At 41.3% G+C, this 25,024-nt stretch overlaps 1 protein-coding gene across 1 annotated transcript; it reads right to left on the bottom strand.

Moving 5' to 3' along the window:
• Nucleotides 1-1,105: 1,105 nt before the first annotated feature.
• On the bottom strand, nt 1,106-16,979 carry susd5 (sushi domain containing 5). Its single transcript, XM_080862888.1, has 5 exons — nt 16,661-16,979; nt 13,927-14,104; nt 8,673-8,782; nt 6,615-6,803; nt 1,106-5,744 (listed from the first exon to the last, which is right to left on the bottom strand). The coding sequence occupies exons 1-5, from the start codon at nt 16,737-16,739 to the stop codon at nt 3,907-3,909; spliced, it is 2,394 nt and encodes a 797-aa protein (XP_080719014.1). The 5' UTR covers nt 16,740-16,979; the 3' UTR covers nt 1,106-3,906.
• Nucleotides 16,980-25,024: the final 8,045 nt, after the last annotated feature.

Genomic DNA, 25,024 nt, shown 5'->3' with positions numbered 1-25,024 from the left:
AGCTGGATCAACTGAAGGCACAGATGCATCTCTCAGATCCTGTGTCAGGTCTTTGCTGGATTTGTTCCCTCGCTGTAGATAGAGTTTTAGTCCTGCAACTTCTAATTTTGTCCTCCACTTGTTCTTCAAAGTTGCAAGGAGACACTGCAAACCACGCTGAGATATGATAGCTCTTTGGGAATAGCCCTGCTGGTCAAAAAATACTACTTTATGTCTGTCAAGCTGTGTTGTCTTTGGTATTTTTCAGCTAAAGAAATGGGAACAAATGATGTGCTTTAGCGACAGGCTGCAAATGAAAAAAGTGCCTTAAGACACAATTTAAAACTGGCTCTTTGCTAAGTTCATCCCTTGAGTTAGGTAGCTCTTTGTGCTTAAATGGTTCACGGGTCTGTGTTAAGCCACTTAACAAACAACAGACATTCTCCAGATAAAGGTCAGGTACAAGGACTGGAGTGTCCAAATGTCAATAGAGAAGTTTTTAAAGACCCTCAGAAATTCTGCAAAACTGTGAAGACAGTGATGTAAACCTACCAACCATTCTGATTCTCTTTCACCACATGAGACAAACAGTAAATCATCCCAGTATCGAAGCTGGAAAAACAAAATTTTAATATCTGTTTTAAAAGTGACTTAAATGTTAATTACTCGGCTATTCTTCGTTTCCAGTTCACTGGTCTTTAACTGGAGCCCCAATATAAAGAAACCCAGAGGTAGAAGACAGGAGAGCTGAGCAGCGAGCCCACCAGAGAAAACACTGTGGTGTTTAATAATGTTTGAACATTGAGTCTCTGTGCAGTTTGTCACATGGTGATGTTAAAAACCCACAGGGGAACATTCCCTCTGTATTACTGTGTCTCTCCAACTCTTCGCCTTCTCCTTCTGTCCTGTTTCTTTTATTACCTCTTCCTCAGCTGTAGTTCATCCCACCAATTTCTCTCTTCTGCTTCTTTTTGCTTGGAGAAGCAGAAGCATTAAAAATGTCCTGACGAAAAGACAGAGTAACATCTTTTGCCGTGTCCGCTGTGAATACTAAAGAAAGATAACAACTGAAGATTCCTATAAGTTAGTGCATCTAGTTGACCCAGAGCAAAAGTAAACTAGAAGCCAGAGTTATACCACATATTTATTTGTGAAGACACATACAGTACACATTTCATCTTGTCATAAATCACATAAGGCTGAGAGGACGATGCTGCAAATAACTAGTCACGCTTTTAATTTAACAACGTCTATTTTTATGACCCTTCTTCAGGCATCCTTCATGTGGCAAACCTGTTGTTTTGCCACAGAGTTCGTTGCTTGATAACCTACGGCGTGGGCGAGTACAGTCGCGGTAATCACAGCTGAAGTAAAAGGTAGTCGAGCAGACGTCGCGGAGATGAGCGTACCCTGTGTAAGATATGAGGGGTGGTTTGTAATGCCACCTGTGAAACAAGAAACAAGGTATTTCCACATACTGGTAATGCTGTCGTATGTACAGCGAGTCAATACAGTCACAGATCATATGCACAGAAACACACAGACGTCAGGTACTTAATAATTCCCCGTGGCCTCGCCACATTAACGTCAGTTCATTTTCAGACACCATGAAGGAAACAGATTAAGATATTTCCTGTAAATCAGTTCGTTATTGATTTTGAAATTATGCAAGAAAATTCTTTACCATTAAGTTTCTTTTTTATTAATCAGCGGTCCCTGTTGACAATAATTATAATCACTTCCCATGCTCTTACCCTTATATACTGTTTTATTTACATTCCTACTGTAAAACACTGAAATTTGACCACAAACATGACTATTTGTATCCATTTACATCTGCTCTTTTACATTTTCTAAATATTTGGCACATATGGAAAGATGGCACATCGATAACAAAGAATGATAGAGTATTTTTAAAAATCCTGAATGCATTCATCTCTGTTTGGCAGAAATTGTCACAACACTGATATCTACTCAGACATGAGCAAATATTCCCAGAGTCCAGTCCTCTGTAACTGCTCATAGTGTAATGATTTATGACACATTCGCCATTATATGTGTGTGTACACTCACCGGTCACCTGTTCAACTCCTCATTAAAGGAACTATCCAATCAGCCAATCACAGCAGCAGCTCGAGGCATTTAGGCATGCGAACATGACGCGCTGAAGTTAAGACTGAGCATCACAATGGAGAAAAGAGGTGATTTAAGAACGTGACAGCTGATAGCGAGGCAATAGTAACTCAAATAACTACTCGTTACAACCAAGTTTTGCACAGGGCGTCAAACCTCGAAGCAGATGACCTTCAGCAGAGGAAGACCACACTGGGTACCACTCTCATCAGGTAAGATCATGAAATTGAGGCCAAAATTCACCAAAACTGGACAAGAGAAGACTGTAAAATTGTTGTCTGGTCTGTTGAGTCTCAGTTTTTGTTTTCACATTAGGATGGTAGGATCAGAATTTGGTGTAAATAAAAATTCATGGATACATGCTGCCATGCGTTAATGGTTCAGGCTGCTGCTGGTGTAATGGTGTAGAGGACATTGTCTTGGCACACTTTGTACCCTTTTAGTACTAAATGAGCACCGTTTCACCACCACACCCTACATGAGTATTGTTGCCGACCATGTTCGTCCCTGTGCACGCCTCTTCCAGCAGGATGACACACCACGTCGCGAAGCTCGGATCATCTCAAACCGCTTTCTTGAACGTGACAATGAGTCAGCTGTTCTCAAATTGGCTCCACAATCACCAGATCTCAATCAAACAGGCAATCTTTGGGATGTGGTGGAACAAGAAATTCACATCATGGACTTACAGCCGATAAATCTGCAGTACCTGTGTTATGATGTCATGTCAATATGGACCAAAATCTCAGAGCAACGTTTCCAGCACCTTGCTGAATCTATGCCATGAAGAATTAAGACAGTCCCTTTTAGAATAAAAGGGATGTAAAGTGGTATTTGAGTGTATATCAATCTCTCTGTTTTAGGGCAGTGGAGTCCTATTTTTGATCATTTGAAAATCTAAATGCACTTTTTATTAAACTTTTGGCTGCATTGAAACTCTATTTAAACTGTATTTATTTGAGGCTGTGGTTCTTTTTCACCACAGTGTTTAATCTGTGGTTAGTTGGACTGATGTCAGGATCTACTCTGCTTCCTCGGTCGGTACCTTCAAACATAATTTACTGCTGGCTGGCGGATTGCACAGACCTGCGACACACACACGCACACTATCACACACACGCATACATGTGGCTGAGTCTGCAATCTGGATGCCTCTTTATGTCTCATCAGCTGAATGTCAAAACCAACACAGACGAGAAATATTTCTCCCATCAGACTCCACCTCTTATTTACACCTTTCACCAGCCTCTTTTCTTTCATCTCACCCCTCTCAGTACTCTTCATGTCCTCCCGCGAACCTCCTGTGGTGAACTAGACCTTTTTTTTTTCCATAAACACAATACACAGAATATCAAACAATGCACATCAGCAATAATACAAGCACTCAACAAAAACAACAGCAAGAAATCTTCATCAAAATGTCCAAGAGCTTTGGAGAATGAAGTTTCAGTTCCTATATTCAGGCAGTGCTGTGCCTCATGTTGTGGTTTTCCTACATGTTAATATCTTTAAAGTCTCGCTTCTCAGCTTCTGGAGTTGAATCCAGCCTGGTTTATGTCCAGGTAGATGCCAGAGCTTTAAAAATCATGGATAACATACAAGGACTGGTGGATTTCCTCAGAACTACTAAGTGACAGGACTATTGCCATCTTGTTTCATTCAAGTTTCACTATGTTAAGCATCATTACAATATTTTGTGCTAGCTTTTTTAAAGTTTATACCTAAGATCAACAGTTTTCAACTGAATCTTCCCATCCTTCCCAAAGGAAGAGTGTCTGTGCCAACCTCTCTCCCCTACACCTTTTGCTGCATCTCTATCTGTTGGCCCTGTCTGGCCTGACTTTGGCCCTTCCCATTCATCTCATACGCCGAACTCTTCTGCTGCTGTCGTCGGTAACACCACACCGCGACAATGACTGCAGTTGCGATGACACAAATCGCCACAACAATGGCCGCCACAGTGGGGCCTCGACCGGAAGAGCTCGGAGGGAGGGGAGGGCAGGCGTCATCCACACAGATCGTCTCTCCCATCTCCCCTTCCTGCTCTCCCCTCTCCCCAGTCTCACCAGGCAGGCTGAGCACTAAGCCGTCCTTGTGCACTGGAGGGCTTGGGCCATGATCAAGGAAGGGATGATCGGTAATGTCAGCCATCCAAGAGTCAGTGGGAACTGCTTGTTGTGTGCTGTAGTCTCCGGTCTCAGAGTATGAAGGAGAGTCTGAAGGCTCCAGAAGGTCAGGGGCAGGGGTCCCGATGGAGTCAGGCCACACCTCCTCTAAAACCCCTAGTTCGAATTCACGCACCGTGGTGAGAGACTCTTGCTCCTTGGGCGAGCTGGTGTAAGGTCTAGGAATTTCCACCTCAGTGGGTCTGGGCGTCGTCTTGACAAATCTCCTTCTGTCTTTATCCTCTGGTTTCACCCTCTCTGTTACGGAGTCACCGTTTTCGAAAACAACAGGGTAACCGTCCAGCCACGTGTCATCTGTGGCTGACTTTCCGTCTGCTCCCCTCTGAGTGACGTTCTGATGCTTATCGGCTACCACAGAAAAAACAACATGCCGACGACTATCATCTTCATGGCTATCGTGATCGTCATAGCTCTCAGCGTCTTTGTGTCCAAAATCATCGTGATCATCAAGGTCAGCATAATGGGTGTCGTCATAATGTATGGCACGGTCATCGTGGTCATCATGGTCATCATGGTCATCATGGTCATCCTGGTCCAGATGTTCCTCAGAGACCTCATGATGTTCTCCATTATGATCATCATGATCCTCCTGGCTTTTGTGTCCGTCGTAAGTATCATCTGGATCGTCGTACTCCTTGCGATCACGGTCCTCCTCATGTTCGCCCATGTCATAATGCTCCTCGTGATCGTCATAGCTTTCATGGCTTTCCCTTTTGTCCAAATCTTCATCTTGACCTGGTTGCCTCTTGTGCTCATCGTGGTCTTCCTCTTGGTGGCTGCCGTCTTGATCGTCATGGTGGTCATCTTCAAGGATGTCGTCCTGGTCATCATGGCGGCTGGTGTCAGGATCATCAAAATCATCTCCTTCATGATCAGGATCATCAGCATCAACGGGATGTTGACGATAGGGCCTTTCTTGACTCGTGTGCTCAATGCTCTCCTCAGATCGGTCAACAGAGGTTCTCTGTGTTGTCTGCGTGGCTGGATTGATGAAGACCTGAGGTTCTTCCTCCTGGAAGGTCTCAGAGGGGAACCAGAACATGTGTTTCTGGGAGAGAAGAGAGACGGGTGCTTCTGTGGCTTCCACTGTATCAATCTTGGCCACCTCAGTTCTCTCCTGCTGCCTCGTCCGAGGACCTACCAAGTCCTCACCAGCCCGTTCCTCATTTTTTTCTCGTTTAACTAAAGCTCCTTCAAATATTTCACTATCTTCAGCCACTTCTCCTCCCACTTTAAGCTTTCTGCTCAGGTCTCGATGGTCCTCCTCAGCTTTGGCTCTAAAACTCGTCTCTTGCTGCTCCACGCTCATCTCTCCATGTGGGTACGCAGCTCCATACACTTCCTCGTGTACATCGCCATGAGCCTCTAATGGTGTCTCAGGTTGGCGCTCTGCCTCTATGTAGGAATCTGTGAACTTGTCCTCGTAGTCTGTGTGACTCACCTCATCTGCAGAAAGACAAAATAGAAATGTGTAAACTTTCAAGTCAGATCAAGTATCTACATTTATTATTTATTATTTTATGACTCAAAGAAAGTTAGCAAAAGTTCCCAAGATATTCAATGCCACCTCTTTTAATTAAATATGATGCCAAAGGCAGTCTCCAGTAGATAGGCATTGCAAATTCTCTGCTCCGCTCTTTGGTAGCTTCATAATGATGCCAAGGCTCTGAAAAGTCACGGTCCTACCAAGAAATAGAAAATAAAACCTACACAAAACCTAAGAAAAATGTTTGTTTTTTGTTTTGTGTATTTTCAATGACATTTAGTGGCACTGCTGGATAGATTTTGAGACCTTTAGCTGGAGCCAACTATTGCCATCTGTTTCCACTGATCATACTGAGCTAACATAATCTGGCTGCTGGGTTGGCAGACCCTGACGTCACTGATTCTTGTTTCCAAACCAGCAAAATGTCAGTGTCACTCTTGAACCAGTTCCCCTGGTACACAGCCAGTTCTTTAAATCAGAAACACAAAAGAAAAATGGTTTGAGATTATGATCAAAGCTGGACCTCAAAATGTCTGGGTAGAAAACAGATATTTGTGACCTTTTAGAGGCTCCATTAACTAAACATAGCTGCCAATATTGTAAGAAAATTAAAATCTAGAGTAGTTTTCCCTGGAAAGTTTATGAACGACTGCTTTAGATTAAAAGCATGATTAACTGTTAGCTAATAATCCACACAGGCCATGCATTTTGCCTTTATAAAGGATTAGCGACACAAGCTAAAGCACCAGTAACACCATTTCCATCCCAGCTAACAACTGAGAGTCTGTTCAAACACAAAGAATCAAACTCTGACCACAACAGCCTCTTACCTTTAACACAAATCTGCACCAGTCCATACCACTCCCCACAGCTGTCACACAGCAGGCTAAAGGCTGTGTGTCCACCGGGCATCACGTAACCTGGGACACATGTGTACAGAAGCTCATCTCCCATCTCGGACCCAGAGTGACTCTGCAGGCGTGCATTAGGAAAAGATGGGGGGTCTCCACATGGCTCATCTATCAGCAACAAGCATATAGATGCACGTATTTAGTAATAGAGCTGTTATACTTATTCCATAGGAAACAGTGTTCTCTGTAAATGTCAACCAATGCTTATCAGCTTTATAATATCAGTATATCATGTGTAATAAGAATGAACGAATGAATTCTGGACATGAAGCAAAAGCTTTTATGTAAAAGAATTATGTGAATTTTAAGAACATGAGGATAAAGCATGAATATTAAACAGAATCTGGTCCAATCTTCATGGATAATGTTGTGGATAACTATGCATATTAAAGTTTTCATCAAGGGTGATGGAAAGCAGGTTCGAACCTTGTCGAACTTTGGATTCAGGCGAAGGAATGCCAGGAATTCTGTGTCTGCATCTTTGCATGTTCAGGCTATGCTTTGTCTCTGAACCTACTTTTATTTTCATGTACAGGATCTCGAGGTATAGCTGAGGTGAGCAGGGTATTTGCTTTGGGAACCTCAGAATTGCACCCCTGCTTTTGTGGATGATGTGATTCTGTTGGTTTAATCAGAGCGTGACTTTCAGCATGCACTGGAGCGGTTTGCAGCCGAGTGAGAAGCAGGTGGGATGAGAATCAGCGCCTCCAAATCCAAGGCAACGGTTCTCTGCCAGAGTACAGTGGAACGATGGGGAGGAAGGCTGCCTCAAGCAAGAGAATCCAGTCATCCTGGGATGTCATTCACAAGTGATGGGAAGGTGGAGCACGAGATGGATTGGCGCATTGATGCAGCATCAGCAGTAATGAAGACATTTTACCGGACTGTTGAAGCAGAATCTCTGTGTCTACGTCCCAACCTTCACCTACGGTCATGAAATCCAGGTAATGGCCGAAAGAATGAGGTCACAAAAACAAGCGGCCAAAATGTGTTTCCTCCACAGGGTGGTTGGCTAACCTTAGAGAGAGGGTGTGGAGGTCAGACATCTGTGGGCATCACAGAGTAGAGCCACTGCGCTTGCATTTTGAAAGGAGATAGTTGAGGTTGTTCGAGCTTCTGGTTAGGATGCCTCCTGAGTGCCTCCCTTTGGAGGTTTTTCAGGGGCACCAGTTGGGAGGAGATCCCAGGGTGGACTCAGAATCTGCTAAAGACATTATGTATCTATTCTGTGCTGGGAAGGTCTCTGTATCCCCCAGGAGCAACTGGAAAGTGTGGCTGGGGAGAAAGATATCTGGGATACCCTGCTGCCAACTTGACTTTAGATAATTAAGATAATTAAAGATCAATACAGTTTGTTTTGCATTATATCCATAATATATTGTTAAATTCTAATAACAAGTGTTTTATTGTTTATTATGAACTAAAATATGATTTAAAATGTAAAATAAAGTTTAAAAATCCCCCATATGGTTATTCAAAAAGACATTTTGACTATAGACTGTAGTGCAACTTCTTTTTACGTGTTTCAGATTAAATGTGGAATCTTTAATTAGTTCAGTGTAACGGTGTGAGTGGGTTTCCCTGACAATGGTGCCTCCAGGGATCCTGTATTTAATATACCCAACCATAACTAGACAATAAGCTGTGTAGTTGGTTTGCCTGTATCAAATGGATGTGAAGTGTTCACATGTGCTCCCACAGCAGAGAGTGTCTGCCAACCTCAGGGTGTGTGGCACATGGACAAGAGAAATCTTCCAAGTTTTGATCCAAAACCTGGCAATGATGTGCCAGATGTGATGTGTGTCTTTTAGTTTCAGCTGCATCAGAACTAACACACATTCATGGATCCAGTTGTTTCACATCACATTTACATTTACACACACACACAAACCTGAGTCATTCATGTCCTGATCGCTACTACCATTCCTCTTCTACGATCCTTACGTACTGTGTATGTTTTCGTGTGGGTTTACTGACCTTTGTCTTTGATGCAGAAGGCGTCCAGGTGCGTTGCGTCCTCTGTGCCATTTTCTGTCCTCACTTCTACAGCTTTCAGCACACCGCCCACAACATTACACACTGTGGTCCTGGAAATAAACAGACATGATATCCATACTGCATAAAATCAAGTCACATGTTCACACTCTCATTAATTAACGTGACATAACACTGACTTGACTATAGAGGAGCATTTCACAATTGCGTCTGTTGGTCTCTGTTGCTATTCTTTCTCTTTGTAACAGCTGTGCTATATTTTGTGCACATTTTGAGCATTCTTAATTTAGTCATCGTCTATTTAATTCTATTTAATTACCTCCAAAGAGGTTTGCGCTTTAATTTTAGCTACTATAATTTTAGTATTTTTGAGCTCTTCTGTCCGTGTGTGATGTACCTGCACAGTTTGCTAACAAAGCTTGCTAGCATTATCAGAACACTTATGTTCACTTCAATAGAGTAATTCAGCAAACATGGCTTAAACCCTGAAATCATCTCCCAGGTCAAACCTGGTTGCAGTTCAGTTCCAAAAACTCAGCAGGACCTGGACAAGATGTTGTTGTTTGCACTCCCAAATAGATGGTCTGACTTGAACATCTCTTAGTGAGGGATAAATATAGATTAGATTGGTGCATTGCAAATGAGATGCTTTGTAAACAATGTGGAGCAATTCTCACCAGTAAAAACATGACAGAATTTTACGCATTACATTTTAGTCAACTGAATCAACTTTAGATTTAATCTAGGATAATCTTATGGTATTTAGTCAACTGAAACTAATTAATGTTTTAATCTAAAAACTACTAATAAAACTGAATCAAAATTTGCTGTCAAAATGACCACAGAGCTGCTATTTCTCTTCTCATTCTTTCTATCAGATTCTTTTTTTAATTGTTTCATCTAAGTGATAACAAGATTGTAGAACACAAGTTTTATCTTTTTTAAACATCCAGGCAACATTCAACAAGTACCTCGAATTAGTGTCGAGGTCGTGTCTCCAACATCGAGTTTGCTTTTTAGTTTTGAACTAGTTTTCAGCCGTGAACAAGAACTATCGCTACAGTCATTCAGCGTTGAAATGTTTGCTGAGTAGATATGAAAAGTTTATTATAGCATCTTTGTGACTAGGGAAGGGCACCGGTTCTGACATAAACGGTAGTAACCAGCGCACATTTCGGTGCTTTATTTCGGTGCTTTTTTTTCCTGAGCTGTGATACACTTCTAGCCAATCATTTTACGTTTTCAAGGATAGTAGGCAGGCCCAGGTACGTACGTTCTTTTAGAGCAGAGCTACAGATTAAAAATGCCCAAGGCGAAGCGGTCAAATGTCTGGCTGTATTTCACAGTGAGGCTGTGTAGCTGCTCTTGGTTCTTTAGTCAGACCTTCACCTCACTTTAAAAAAGCCAAGATAAGACTGTCCACAATGCCTCAAAGCAGTGGATTGCAAACCAATGAATAATATCCATCAATTATTTACAGTCTACCAGTCTGCCATCATTTATTTACAGGCCTGACCAGCATGCTGGGAACCAGTGGACTAAAACAATATGTAAAAAAGAGCTAGCTCCAAAGTAGAATTCTGAATACAATGCATTGGAAATGTTTTGAGTATTATATATTTTTTGGCTTTATTTTTGTATTTTTTTCTGGGAGATTATGAATGTAGGTCATTAACTTGTGATTAACACTGAAACATTCCTCTACATATTCCCTCCACCCCTGATATCTAAAGCTGTACCTCTGATTAAGTGCGCATGTGGGAAAGTTGACTACGCACACAGTTTATTCACCACCACTTGATTTGTTGCCCATTTAAATATTATTGCAGTATGACATCAGGGTCCAGGAACACACATCATGACTCAGATATGTTGCAGTATCAGCGGCTGTAGCCTTTGGCACAGTGTTATCCCACGCTGATACATTATGGATAGATGTTCCCAGAGAACAAGCCTTAGGTTACAGCCAACTTCAAATAGAGAAGTCATAACATTGTGGACATAAAGCAGCGCATATTCCACTGGGACTGAATGAGCACAGCTCCTACAAGCTGCAGAAGCTACTAAAGCTGAGTGAATACTCCATTTATGTTGCAGCATAATCACATTATTAACCCGTTTATCATTCAAAAACACCAGATAAGACAAGGCCAATCAGATTATGTTCCCACAGAGGCTGGCAGTAGCAATCAGTCCTGTGGGAAAATTCAGAAATATGAGCTTTAACAGCAAGTTTGATTGGTGATATTAGTTACTAAGAATCATTCTATAGAATAGACACTGGGTGTGCATTTGATCTAAACAAAGCATCACTAATTGGAAATAATGTAACTAGCAGGGGCGCCAGTTTAGCTCAGCAGATTGAACAGGCGACCCATAAACTGTAAGACTATTGCAGAGGCCCGTGTCTGAATCTAGCCTAAGGTATTTGCTGCATGTGTTCCTCCTGCTCTCTCTCCCAGGTTTCCCCTCATCTTTCAACCGTACTGTCCTGATAAAGGCTTAACTAGCAGTGCATTGAGAGAGTGGAGCAGGTCAGACTGCATGCGTGTGCCATGTTAGCTTTGCTTTATGGGGGAGAGAGTCTGAAGGAGAAAAGAAGAAATCACAGAGAAAGCACTCAGAGAGGCAAAAAACACTGACGACTGTTTAAAAATTTAACTTTCATCCCTGCAGGTATCTGTGCCCGAGAAGAATCCATCACCTGACAGTGCGTGACTGCTACAGGGAACACCCAGAAGTATGCACGCATTCATCTGAAACGGCCTTAATTCATTTTTCTTGTATAATGGTGTACAGAGGTACAAAATGACTGACAGGTCAGAAGAAGATGTTAAGGTGGAAGAGTCAGCGTAGGAGGCACTTGTTAAAGCTCCTAATAGACTTACAGACTTATGTCATACACATCTGAGGTGGTTAACTGGCACTGACGCCAGTCTGGAAGCATCACAGCTCACACACCAACGACACAATTATTCATCTAAGCAACCAACATGTGAGTGAGGGAGTGGGTGAGGGTGGCCTTTACACAACCAGTGGGAGTGTGTGTGGTAAGGTGGGCAACAAAACAGGAAAAAAAAAACAGAGAAAAGGATGGAGGGACAAGAAAAACAGACAAAAACATTAATAAAATACCTGCAATCAATGTATTTTTACCTTTAACTAACATTGATTGATGAGCTAGATATATATTAGGAACCACCATGCTGCGCTTCAGAGTGATGATTTATTTATGATGAAGACCACGCAGGAGAGGAGGATGAATCGGCTGTGAATCGTATTTCCCTCACACACTCTGCAAATTCACAGCCCATAAATAATCAGCGCATAATGTCCGAATGACTGCAGCACCTTCAGCTGTTGGACTGCTTTTCTTACTCTGTGTTTCCTGATATATTAGAAGAACATTCTGGTGCTTTTCTGCAAAACTGCCTCCAACACAGACCAAGGTTGTCTGTGTTTCCTGAAAAAGTTACAGGAAAAGTTCACTGTATCTGAATATACGTCAGATTCCACGTCTGTCATTGTCACTGCTCGAATAAGCCGTCCAAAAAGGAGGTGTGTAGCTCCTGACTTCAGCAGACGGAGCTGTGGTAGCAGGGTGATATAGTGTGAAACGCAGTAAGGGAGTGTGAAAGCTGATGTCCGCTGATCAACATGTACAGAGCCAGCGGTGTATAAAAGGAAAAGATGATACGTCCCTAACCAGATATGTTACAAGCATATTATTGTATGTTAGAAACTCGGTGGGCACTTTGAACCAGGTTAACCCCTGAAAGGCTTTATTTCTCAATTGTTTCATTGAAGTCTCCGTTCATTTTTATAACGAAGTTTCCAGTTTGGGAGTTTCGTTGTGGTTGACCAGCCCTGTAGGTGGAATAGTCGGCCGCTCCCTTATTCACAAAGGGTCACTACAGCAGGATATGCTAAATGCCCTTCAACCTTGATGAAAAACAAGGTTCAAGAAATCTGTGAAAGAACCCCAGCACTCACAGACTAATTGTATTTTATAGTCTCTAATATACTGTAGAGCAGGGGTGTCAAATATAAGGCCCGGGGGTCAGAATTGGCCTGGCAGAGACGCCAACCCGGGCCGCACTGGATGTTTTTTGAAAATGTGATCGAGGGCATACATTTTGGAGTTTTAACGACATTTTTATACATTTTACAGCTTGTCCCAATGATGAAGACTTTCCCCACTGTCTTTCATACTAAACTAGAGTAACAGATTAACAGTTAAATGACAGAACAATAAAAGCTTTTACAAATCAATCAATAGATCAATAAAAATGATTTTTTTTTAACTTTATAACGCTTTCTTTTATAATTATAGGACAGTCTGGGCCATGAGCTACCAGAACTTTTTATAATTTGTAGATTTATGTACATTTCTGTCATGCTGACAGATTTCTTTCATTAAATAGAGCAACTTTTCTTTATCATGTAGTAAGACTGAGACAGCCTATTGACACTGAACTTCTTTTTCTCGTACTGAGATAAAATGTGCAGTTAAACGTCTTTACACTGAGAGAAAAGGGGGATTTTTACGTAAAAGTTTTGAATGAACTCGTAGTCGTGTCATTTAGAACAACCATTAATAATCATTTGGATTTTGGCTTACATACACCGAGAATTTCAGGGTCAACTTAACCATTTATTGGTCAAACAAAGAGCACGCTTTGCTGTGAATGGACCCAAAAAAGCATCTCAACTATTATTCATTAAAAGCAGGCATGTGTTCACCAGGTGTCTGCGTCCATTTAAAAGGAACATGTTTCATACTCTTCATACATTTTTCTATTAGGAGCTGCAGTGTAGGATACTATAGTAGCAGTAACAGTGTTCATGAGGTTTTATCCCTATAATCACCACTTGTCAGCTTCATCTCCGTTTAAGCAAACCGGGTACCCCTCTTCCTCCAGGCCCAAATCTGCTCTGTTCTGAAAGCTGTGAGTGTCGTTGCCGTGGAGATGAGAGGTGTAAATGGAGGCAGTTGTCGACATGACACCCCATCTCAGAATTCCCTCCTCCTCCAGGAAGAAACAGAGGAGTCTTTCTCCCTCTCTGCTTCCTCTCTCTGCTTTTTCTCTTTCCCCCCTGAAATGTGTCACTCTTCTATCTCCCCGCTCGCTTTCTTTACTTCCTCTCTCTTTCATCCATTCCCGAAACCTCCGTCTCGCACACACACACCATAATGACCTCTGACATCTCCTCTGAAGACAGCTGCTATTCTTACCCTACTGAGCCCCCGTAGAGCCACCCGCGGGTGCACGGGGAGAAGTAGCACTCCACCACAGCGTGACGAAGCTCCTCTACTGATGCCAGGCGGCCGCGGTGCGAGGCACAAGCTTGCTCAGCATCTCTGAAGCCCTGCAGGTCAGAGGAGTTCCTCAGGTCCAGCACAAACACTCGACCTGAGGAAATGCAAGGAGATTAACATTAAATAACATTTTATACAAACAAATTCAGGATAATAGCAGAATGTGTAGGAAGTAAATATTTTTAAGGACTTCTTAAAGCCTCACTCGTGAGTGTGAAATCTCAGCGGCACAGTCGTGGATGTGCAAGGATCTGCTTTGCTCACCCCCCTGTGATCATTAATTGACTGCAGGAGCGATCGCAGCAGCATACCGGTCCTGTCATTACCACCCTGTTCTCACATCACGGCTGTCCAGTAACACAGGACAGAAATGTGCTCCAGGTTCATAATCGCAGGAGTCACGTTTTTGAAATATTTACACGACTCTGAGATAAACCAAAATAAGCTGTATCTGGCACAGAGGAGAAGTCTTCCTTCGAGGCTTTCTGCCAGACAAGCTCTCTAAAAATGTGTTGCTGAAAGGCTGTAGGAGGGCACTGGTGAGACAAGCTGTGCACGGGAGCTGAAGTTGCTGCTTATAGTCGTTCTTCTGAGTTTACTGAATACCTGCAACTTCAGAGAGTTATCTGCAGAGGCGTGATCAAAGACAGCTGTCTTTCATCTGTGGGTTTTAGGTTATTTTGAGTTTTGTGGTTGTTTATTAAGAACTTTTAGCTTTCTTTTCATTATCATTTTAAAGCCTCAGTTTTGATGACTGTTGTAGACGGAGACATATTGTCATTTGTTTGTATGATTCTGTTACAGCGATTATTCTGTTTTAAGTTCATGGTTCGATATTCGTTTAGTGTCCCTGGTGTCTCTGTGCATCATGCTTAAATTTCTATCCCTGATTTATCACTTCCTGTTTTATTTTGACAGTCATTTATCGTTTTGTATTTGCTTTTACTTCCCTTGTCTTGTTGTCCCTAATTATTTTCAGTTCTTTTTTTCTCCACTCCCCCTGATTAGTCCTCACTGTGTCTCTGAGTATTTACGGTTTCATTTTCCCCCATCTGCATCTGTTTCACCTGCTCTTGAGTGTGTTTTGCTTCTATTTTGGATTTATTGGTGTGTTTGCCTCATTGGACTTGGTTTTTATTTTTGACACATCTGTTTATGAGCCCTGCATTTGTGTCCTTTTGCCGCACCTTGTGGCAAAAGCTGCAGCAGATGACACAGCAGCAGTTCTGTAATTATTTATAGCTATTAATAATTTTTGATGATGTTAACAATTTTTTCTTATCAGTTTTTTACGTTTCAGACAGGTGAGCAGTCACAGTCAATGACTGCCACCAGCTGCAAGATCACTTTTGTTTTATTGTCAATAAAAGTTTGACCCATTTAATTAAGTTCACAATATTCTTTCTTGTCAATCTTAAGTTTCTATCTTCATTCCTCAATTTGGTCCATATATGCAGGAGTGTCATCAAGGATGTTTCCTATAACTATATAAGACAGAAACTGTAACAACTGTAACAATGAAAGCACATTTACATTTAGGTTCCTCTAAATAAATTATTCTCTGTGCATTCACTGAATCTTTAGATCCCAAAGTCACAAATAAAAGAAGAATGCAATTTGGACTGCTTATTATTCATTTTTAATAAATATCTCAGATATTATGACAGTGTGTCGAGTAACCTTAAGCTACATGGAAGAGAAGCATCTTTTTTAAGCTGTTTGGAGGGCTCGCCTGCACTAAATGAAATTTCTCAAAAACCTATATAGCTATCGATCCACGAGGGGGCACCAAAATCTAAAGTTGCCCAGAGCATAAAAAGGGCTAGAGACAGCCCTGCTAATCAGCCACTGAAAATAATATAAGAGAAAACTTTTTAGCAACAAAGCAGTAAAAAAAATAATCTTCTCTCGTGCACTCTAAAGGTTTGAGAATGACTGCTGGACAAAGCAGACCACTCACACAGCTTAGACAGAGCGTTCTCACTCCCGAGGCGTAACATGTCGACGTTTTGTCACGTCCCGCGGCGTTCCTGAGGAACGCGAAAGGAGACCTTCGGCGTTCTTATGGTACGCGGCGGGTTATTGCTGGAATCCAGTGCAATGACGCTCCCGCGGTAGTAGACGTTCCAGCCCTGTATTCCAGCCCTAAACCTAACCTTATCCCTAGCCCTGACCATAACCTTATTCCTGACCTTAACCAGGACTTTAATGATGTTAAATAGCGTGTTTCTAAGCGATTTGAAGAAAAAGAGCGAACATGTGTAGGTTCAGTCCAGACGGTTCTCATATTTCCTCTTTTTCCGAGGTCGTCATTTAGGAACGTGGTGGGTAGCCGAAAACGTAATATGGTGACGATTTGTCACCTAGCGTAAAATGTTACGCTTTGGGAGTGAGAACGGGTTGGCTTAGAACAAAGAACAAAGTGCGGGTTTAACGGGAGAAATAGTGTGGTGTAATTGTCTCTTTTGCCATTAAACATTTATTTTAGAACACCTTTTGACTCTAACAGGCTTGGTGCCAATTGCTGGCGCGCTACGCGTAATTGGCGCACATCACCACCACAGCTTTAGCAAACGGACAAAATTAGATCAGAAAATAATTTTACAACGAGGTGTACGGGTTATTTCAATGATTTCAAATGTTTACTTACCGTCTGCAGTTACAACAGTCACCAGAAGACAAACCAGGCATCCAAACAGCAGCAGTTTGTGATAACAGCGATCCAGCATCTTTTTTCTTCCGTCCACAGCTGTACACTAACTGTCAACTCTTATTTTTAAGAGAAAAGAAAAAGTTTTCAAAAACTTCAAAAATTTGTATTTACAGGCTTACAGGGTTAAGCAAACTCCTGCTATTTCCCTGCGGGTGGCAGAGGTTGGCTCTGGGAAGGTAAGGGGCTTGTTAACAAGTGAGGATGTTAACAGAGCTGCTCAGGAGCGAGGCGGTTATCGCCCCAAATAGTCGCACTGGCAAGCAGATGGAGCACCTGTGTGAAAACTCGCGTGCACCCGCTAGAAAACAGGCGACGTCACGCCACAGTGTCTTGAAGGTGGGCAAAGAAGAAAGAGAGAGAAAGAGAAAAACTTTGGCTGCAGATTAAAAGGGATCCAGCCTGCTCAGTGTTTATGAGCTGGAGTAAATAAAAGCCTGTAAACTAGGAGTGAATGTACATTTACGATGATATTAAACACTCTCTAACAAATAGAGGACCTGTACACCCAAACTAAACACATCCCAGACCATAATAATCTTGATTAAGGTGTACTGGAGCTGCACTCGTGCGAGTGTGGATGTGCGCGTCCCATTTGGTGAGGGAGATAAATACTCAGAAAATCTGAGGCGATATTAGAAAAATTATAAAGACTGCTTTATTTTTTAAATAAAGTTCAAAAGTAAGATTGCATTGAAAAATGGATGTGCTGTTATTACTGATGAAGTGAGGTGTAAGTAACAATGTTTGCACTTGACGTGGAGGTAAATGCATGCAAAGACATTTGTTTTTTATTTTAAACTTAGCACAAAAAGTAAGGAATTTTGTGTCTGGTTGATTATTCCTGTGTTGTAACAATGCTTCTTGGCAATAAATCTGACACCTTTGGAAAGCCGTTTATTTCCCCTTCAAATGTTGGGACATTTGTAAGAAACAGGCATTAGTGGGTTGAGCAGCTTGTTCTGCTATTGACTCTTGATTGGTGTCATTTGTTGGGTTGGATGAAGAGTCTGAAGTCTGAAGAAATAGGACACATTGGTGATTTAACAGTTTATTCATTTAACAAACAGGGACCTTAGTACCATGTGGAAAAACTATGCACAGCCACAACAGGTTGGCACCTCCCCCTCATGCTGGCCACCAGCTTGGTCACACACACTGCTGTGGGATGGTATCCCATTCTTCAATGCAGCATTTATCGCAAGTCACCTATGGTGGTTGTGTTGGTCACTGTCACGGAGGAGCAGGGAGGACTCGGCGCAGACTGAAATCTCAGAAAAACAGGTTTATTTACACACTCCAGGTGCACTATATACAGGTGAAGGAGAAGGGGGCCAGGGTTCCCAGGGGTGCAGAGAGGGGTCGGTAAAAGCGTCCAGAGTCTCCAAACCAAGCACGAGAAATCTGCATACAGAGAACAAGAGTTAGCACGGAACTTTCACGGACAGAGCTCAAAAACTGGCTGAGGCTAAAGTAGCACTGACGAGCGTTACTCAATAGTCCAGCGGCGAGGTGCTCTCAGTCACTGCCTTAAGTAGCGGGAGCAAACAAGGTGAGGAGCCACAGGTGATTGCCTACAGGTGGTGGAGGCCGGGAGCTCACAATGAGCTCCGCCCAGGCAGCGAGCAGAGAGAGAGGAGAGAGAAAAGACAAAACATAACATGTAGCCACACAGGGCCAGCCGAGCAGGCACGGGGACCATGACAGTCACAGAATAAGGTGTTTGGCACTGGCAGGAAAGATTTGGCAAGTTTTTCATGGGTGCAACCCACACACTCAACTCTGCTGCTCAACCCACAAATGCATTCTCCAGAAAAATGGCAAACAAACCCATAAATATCAGTGCCTTTATTCATAGAAAGGCTGCATAAAAGCATTATTTTTACAGTGTTGTTTTTATTTAAGGGGGAATAAAAAGACTTTCCAAAGGGATCCCATTTATTAGCAAGAACCATTGTTACAACCACGAAATAATTGATCAAAGACATGCCAGCTTTATTTTAATGACCGTTTTTCATTTAAGCCTGTAACTCCAGCACTAACACTACTCTCATAAATTGTGGAATTCAGAAATTCAATTTGAGGGGAAAACTAAATAAGTACCTGCATGCCAGTTAAAGTGATTTTTTTGTTTAATAAGTCATTGTGAGAACCTTTTTGAAGAGCAAAAGTTATTTAATTTGATTGCACAGAGTTAGGTTAGGATCGGGGTCATTACTGATGCAAATTTAGACCTCACAGAGTTCACTCATTTATTAGTCTAAGAGGACAGTGAAAAATATCAAAGAGTGGAGCTGCTTGTTTTCTCTAAACAGCATGTCAATTAATTAGGGGGGAAATTTATAAGCCCGTGACTGTCTGTCTGTGAAGTACCTGTAGCTGACAATGTTTTCAGAGGTTATTATAGTTAACTAAAACTAAACTAAAAACTAAAAATATATGTGAAGAAAACATTTTAGTTAATTAAAGTAAAAATAAATAGACTGTTAAGGAAAGTTAACTAAATGAAATTATTTTTTCAATTAACAAGTAATATAAAAAAGATTTGTAAAAATATCTTTAGTTTTAGTACTTGTTGACCTTGTAAAATTGGTTATCAAAACTTAGCTGATGAAGCGTTGGTGGACGTGTTTATTGAGACTTTTGCCATCTAAACAACTGCTTTTAAAAGGTTTTGTGTGTTTTACTGTAATACCTCTGCTGGTTTTCCTAAATCCTGCCTCTGACATATCTCCTCCATTCAACAAAAGAGTAAACTAATGCTGACATTAATAGAAACTTACCAAAATGAGCAAATCTACTCTGGAAATTAACTGAAACTGAACTGAATTTTAAACAAAATGTGAAAAATAAATAAAAAAATAAAAATAAAAAAAACCCCACAAACTTGCAGCTCTCAACTGAGTGAATGTGAACAGCTGCACCACTCTACAGAGGACTGTTTCCATTTCACTGTGTTTCTGTCTAAACTAGAGAAATAAAAAGGGAACAGAAAGAGGAAAACAATTTAAGAAGCACTGTGGGAGCGATGTGTAAACCCTCAAATACAGAACTCTTTCTCCAAGTAAAGCAATCCCAACAACAAAAACTTGATTTTTAAATCCCTTAAGGAGTGGTGCCATCTTTATTGAAGATTCACACTTAGTCATCTCTTTCACATCTTTCTTTCACATCCCATGTTTTCCATTTTCGTAGTTTTCCGTGTTTCCTGTATCCCTCTGGAGTCCCCCATTACTGCCTGCTGGCTTTGAATCCCCTCTCTAACGTTTTTCCATGTCAGTCCCTCTTCTCTACATTTCCTGTCACATTCTTTCAGCCAGCACTCATGCACCTCTCATGCTGTCACGGATGTCATCTACAGAGGGTTGGACGCAGAGATCAGGTGGGCTGGGATCCTGACTCATGTACAGGGGCTATTTCTGGATGACCGGGGGTCGTACAGGGGAGGGGAGAGAGATGGTGATTCACACCTGCACCATCTCAGAGAGGCGGGTGAAAATTATGTTTGCTGCAGGTGTCCTGGGGCCACTCTGACAGACACTCGTCCGGACATTACACAGGTGTGTAATCCCACAGGACTTCCAGGACACACCTATTAAGTAGTCTGTGCTGTAGAGGTAAACACACACACACACACACACACACACACACACACACACACACACACACACACACACAAATACTCAACCACAATTCCTCTGAGTATGTGCGAGACCGCTGACTTCCCATGTGAGACATGTCCTGCCAGACGGAGGTGTGTGATTGACTCGGAGGAAATCTCTGGTCATACCAGTGGAAGCCGGGGACAGATGGAGGTATGGCTCTGTCTCCATGGCAACAGTCTCCTAAAACCCCATTGAGGGGTGGGAAGCAGACAAACAGGAACAGCTTTGAAAGGCCAGAACTGAATCTGCATTCAAAGAAAATGTTATTTCAAGAGAAATGATTGATTCTGTGTGTGTGTGTGTGTGTGTGTGTGTGTGTGTGTGTGTGTGTGTGTGTGTGTGTGTGTGTGTGTGTGTGTGTGTGTGTGTGTGTGTGTGTGTGTGTGCCACCATCCTGTAAGACGCATGTTTCAAACATGCGTCTTCCTGCAGAGCTAATGAAAACATTCCTGACGGTCTTTAATTTTTCTTGTAAATCAGGAGTCTTGGAGTCTGTCAGAGTGGCTTTGCATGATTCACAGTTTAAGTGTAGCCCTCAAGTTCATCCTCTGTCTGAAACAATCTGTCTTAACTCCTCCTGTTTCTTATTGGCTGTCTAATGCAAACAGCAGGTTTGAACAGCAGGTAGCTGTGCTTTCTGTGCTCACAGCCAGAGCTGAGTGCCAGAGATAACTATATTAGCGATATCCCCTCGTGCTGACGTCATACCCCTTGGCAACTTGAAGCTTCAGCTACTGCCACAGATTCTCTACAGGACTGGGGTCTGGAGACTGGTTAGGCCACTCCATGACCCTCGCATGCTTCTTCTTTAGCCACTCGTTGGTTTTGTGTTTTAGGTCATTGCCATGTCTGGAAGACCCACCCACTCATCCTCAGGACAAAGGTTCTTGTCCAAGATTTTACAATACATGGATTTTACAATCAACTGGTCCCTCAATGCAGTGAAGTCGTCCTATACTTTTAGCAGAAAACCATCCAAAAACATGAAGTTTCCACCTCCATGCTCGACTTTAAGGATGGTGCATGGAGCTCCAGACTGAGGGTGATTTATGGTCATTTGATATTTTTTTCCATTTTTACATAATCACACCAAGACCTGGTGGTCCTGTAGCTCATTCCAGCCTTGTTCAGGTCTACAATCTTGTGCCTGACGTCCTCGACAGCTCTTTGGTCTCACCCATGGAGGTGGAGAGGTTAGAATGGCCAAATTTTACTCTGTGGACAGGTGTGCTTTGTGCACATTAGGACTATATCCCAAATTGATTGATTGTTTGGTTATAATCTGAGGGAGCCCAATTCTGGTGGGTTTGTAGGGGGTCAAATACTTATTTCACTCACTGACAAGCCGTTCAATTTTTAACTTTTATGTAATGAAATTTTTCTGGATTTTTAAAATTTTTTGGTTGATATTCTGTTTTTCTCCATTAAAGTAAAACTACCATAAAATTAGCATACAAGCTACAGTGCTATAAGCATTAATATGTTTTTTAATACCTTTAAAAAAAGAGAGGTTCGTGAAGAGTAAGAAGAAGACAAAATAAAGAAGGTAAAATACTCTCAAAGCCAATGAAAATGGTTAAGAAAACAAAACTTGTGAATATGATGTACGTAAATAAAATTAAAAGAACTGCATCAACAGCTGAGGTCCATTTTCCATTTGAAAGACTGTGTGTGTGATGGGCTCCGTGCTGCTTGACATCAATGCAGTCACTGCGACCAGCAGGACACATTCAACACTGAGCTGCCAGCCACAGCCGAGTCAGGAGGAGAAGGGCGTGGGATTTTTCAAGGAAGGGAGTTAATTAAATTGACTGTCGATGAGAGATTGCTCATTACTGAGCAATGTGTTGGTATGGGGTGGCGCGAAGATGAAAAACTACATATTTGGTCAAACTTTATGAAAGCTTTGTCTACCTGAGCTTGTTTTGTAATATAGTATATAATATGTTTTAGTGTTTTGTGTCACACTAAACACAACAATGACATTTTTTGAAATTTAAAATAAATTTTACCTTTGATCAAGTTCAGAGGTGCAATGTAGTGCACGAGTGTATGAAGCAGAGTCCAAGAAAACAAGAGTGAGGCTTATCAGCTCATGAGCCTGACTTACTGCATCAATGATGAGGTGTCAGCACCACCTTCTGACTTCCTGGAACAAACATTCAACCAGGGAAGGAGGAGATAGGGCCAATCCTGGGGCTGTCACACAAAATAAAACTCTACCTAACATTCCTTAGCTTGATAATAAGAAATCTTTCTAATATTAAAAAATATATATATATATATATATATATATATATATATATATATATAATTTTACTACACTTATTATGAGGTACTAATTGTAAACTTAAGCATGCTAAAATTAATTGCATATTACGCTCAAAACATTATATACAAACATTGTTACCCTATTTACACCTACATTTACAAACATTTACATCAATTATATGTTAAACATCAATTTTTACATCTGAATGTAAACGTTAACAGTTGAGTTTAAATATTTCATGTAACTTTATTAAATCTTGAATATAAGCGTTACATTTAAACTGAATCCGTATAGAGTAAGATAAATCGGAAATCCTTGTGCATGCGCAGTCGAATTTCCACGAAGCTGTACTATATTAGTGGAGTGAACATGCTGACGCTGTCCATGTTTTGCTTTTAGGATAACAGAGGTTAGGCCAGCTGCATCAGAGCGCCCTCTAGCCGTGGAGGTGGGGAACACCTGCAAAGAGGTTTTTATACCTGGACCAATGAAAAAATGGAAAAGCTTTGATATTTGTAACAGTCATACATTCAAATTGTAAATAAAAACAAATGACCGGTTTCAATTAAGAGGTGAAAGTAACATTTGAATGCTTATCATGATCTTTTTATACTTTACATCAAATAACTGAGTTCTTTTTAATTAAAAGGCAGGCCAATTTAATCAATAAATCAAAATCTTCTATAATGCTTTTGAACTCAGAAGAAAGGATGAATCCACCTAAATACACCTGCCATTTTAGAAATGTGAATCAGTTTACTTATCTAGGTATTCAGATTGTCCCGAAATTGGAAGAGGTGGTGAACCATAATTATAGTCCAATTATGACTGACATATCCAAATCAGTGGAGAGATGGTCGAGTCTCCAAATTTCACTGATTGGTAGAATAAATATACTAAAGATGAACGTGCTCCCTAAGCTTCTGTATCTGTTTCAGAATATCCCCTTGCCACCCCCCTCAGACTTTTTCCTTAAAATAAGAAAACTGTTTAATCAGTTTTTATGGAATAACAAGCGTCCCAATTATTTTGCCCCGGGTAGGGCGGACGGTGGTTTTAAAATGTGGGCAGACTCGGGGCTGGGACTGGTGAAGGATGCTTTCGGGGGTGATGGAAGACTTTTAAGTTTTGAACAACTAATCTCTAAATTTAATATTCCCCGAAAGCACTTTTTCAAATACCTACAGTTTAGGAGTTTTATCAGGTCTTATCATAATGATTTTACACATATTCCCCCGCTGTCCACATTAGAGAAAATCCTAACCAAAAACCCCAGTGGTAGAGGGATGATATCTGAATTATATAACTTGATGATGACATCCTCTCCTGATTCATCTGCTGCTAAGCTTGAAGCTTGGAGGTATGACTTACAGGAGGAATTGACAGTGGAACAATGGAGTAGAGCATGTAAGCTAGCCCAAACACAGACAGGGAACACACGTCTAAAATTGCTACAATTTAATTGATTGATGAGAGTGTACATAACACCAGAAAAACTTAACAAATGTAATATGCAGATTCCTGATATCTGTAATAGATGTGAAGAAGATAAGGGCACATTGCTCCACTGTTTATGGTCATGTCCAAAAATAAAGGAGTTTTGGGAAGAGGTTAGAGCAATGATAAAGGAGATTTTGTCAATTAAACTTGTGATGGATCCCAAACTTTTCCTACTAGGATTATATCCTGTAGAGTGTAACATAGATCATTTTGAAAAAATCTTCATAAACATGGGAATACTACAAGCAAAGAGAGTGATAGCTCTAACGTGGAGGAGTCTTGGCAAACCAAGTATTTCACATTGGTTCAAAGAATTGTCTTTATGTTTACCATTAGAGAAAATTACATATACTCTAAAATTCAATTCAATTCAATTCAATCTTTATTGGCAGACTTCATGTCCATAAAAACAAGACAAAAAAACACACACACACACACACACACACACACACACACACACACACACACACACACACAACACTCCCCCCCCCCCCAACACAAGGTATTGTAAAAGATAAACAAGAAATTTTCCAGAAAATTTGGGGGCGCTACATCCAGTATATTGGGAATAAAGATCTATCTGGTTTACTGTGTGAGACAGGGACAGCCTAGCTATTCCCGGTACAGGACCACAACCATATGCTGCAATGTGAAAATTATTCTTTAAAATCTGTCAGAGGTCTCATGGACTCAAGTGCTTTCATTGAATGTACCTTGTGTTTCGTTTATTGTGTAAATTTGTTTGTGTATGTACTTTATATATGTATATATGTAAAACTTTAATAAACATAATGTTGAAAAAAAAGGCAGGCCAATTTAATTAAAAATAAATGGTAAATGGTCTGTATTTATATAGCGCTTTACTAG

This window comes from Rhamphochromis sp. 'chilingali', assembly GCF_963969265.1.
Source record: "Rhamphochromis sp. 'chilingali' genome assembly, chromosome: 17".
NCBI classification, from domain to species: domain Eukaryota; kingdom Metazoa; phylum Chordata; class Actinopteri; order Cichliformes; family Cichlidae; genus Rhamphochromis; species Rhamphochromis sp. 'chilingali'.
This window is presented reverse-complemented; position numbering and strand designations above follow the sequence as displayed.

Bases quoted from the DNA above. Each gene is read 5' to 3' on its own strand.
- susd5 (XM_080862888.1), bottom strand. From the start codon at position 16,739: ATGCTGGATCGCTGTTATCACAAACTGCTGCTGTTTGGATGCCTGGTT. The intron at 14,105-16,660 runs GTAAGTAAACAT...GCATTTCCTCAG, and splicing joins GACTGTTGTAACTGCAGACG to GTCGAGTGTTTGTGCTGGAC. The intron at 5,745-6,614 runs GTAAGAGGCTGT...GTCTTTCTGCAG, and splicing joins GGTGCAGATTTGTGTTAAAG to ATGAGGTGAGTCACACAGAC.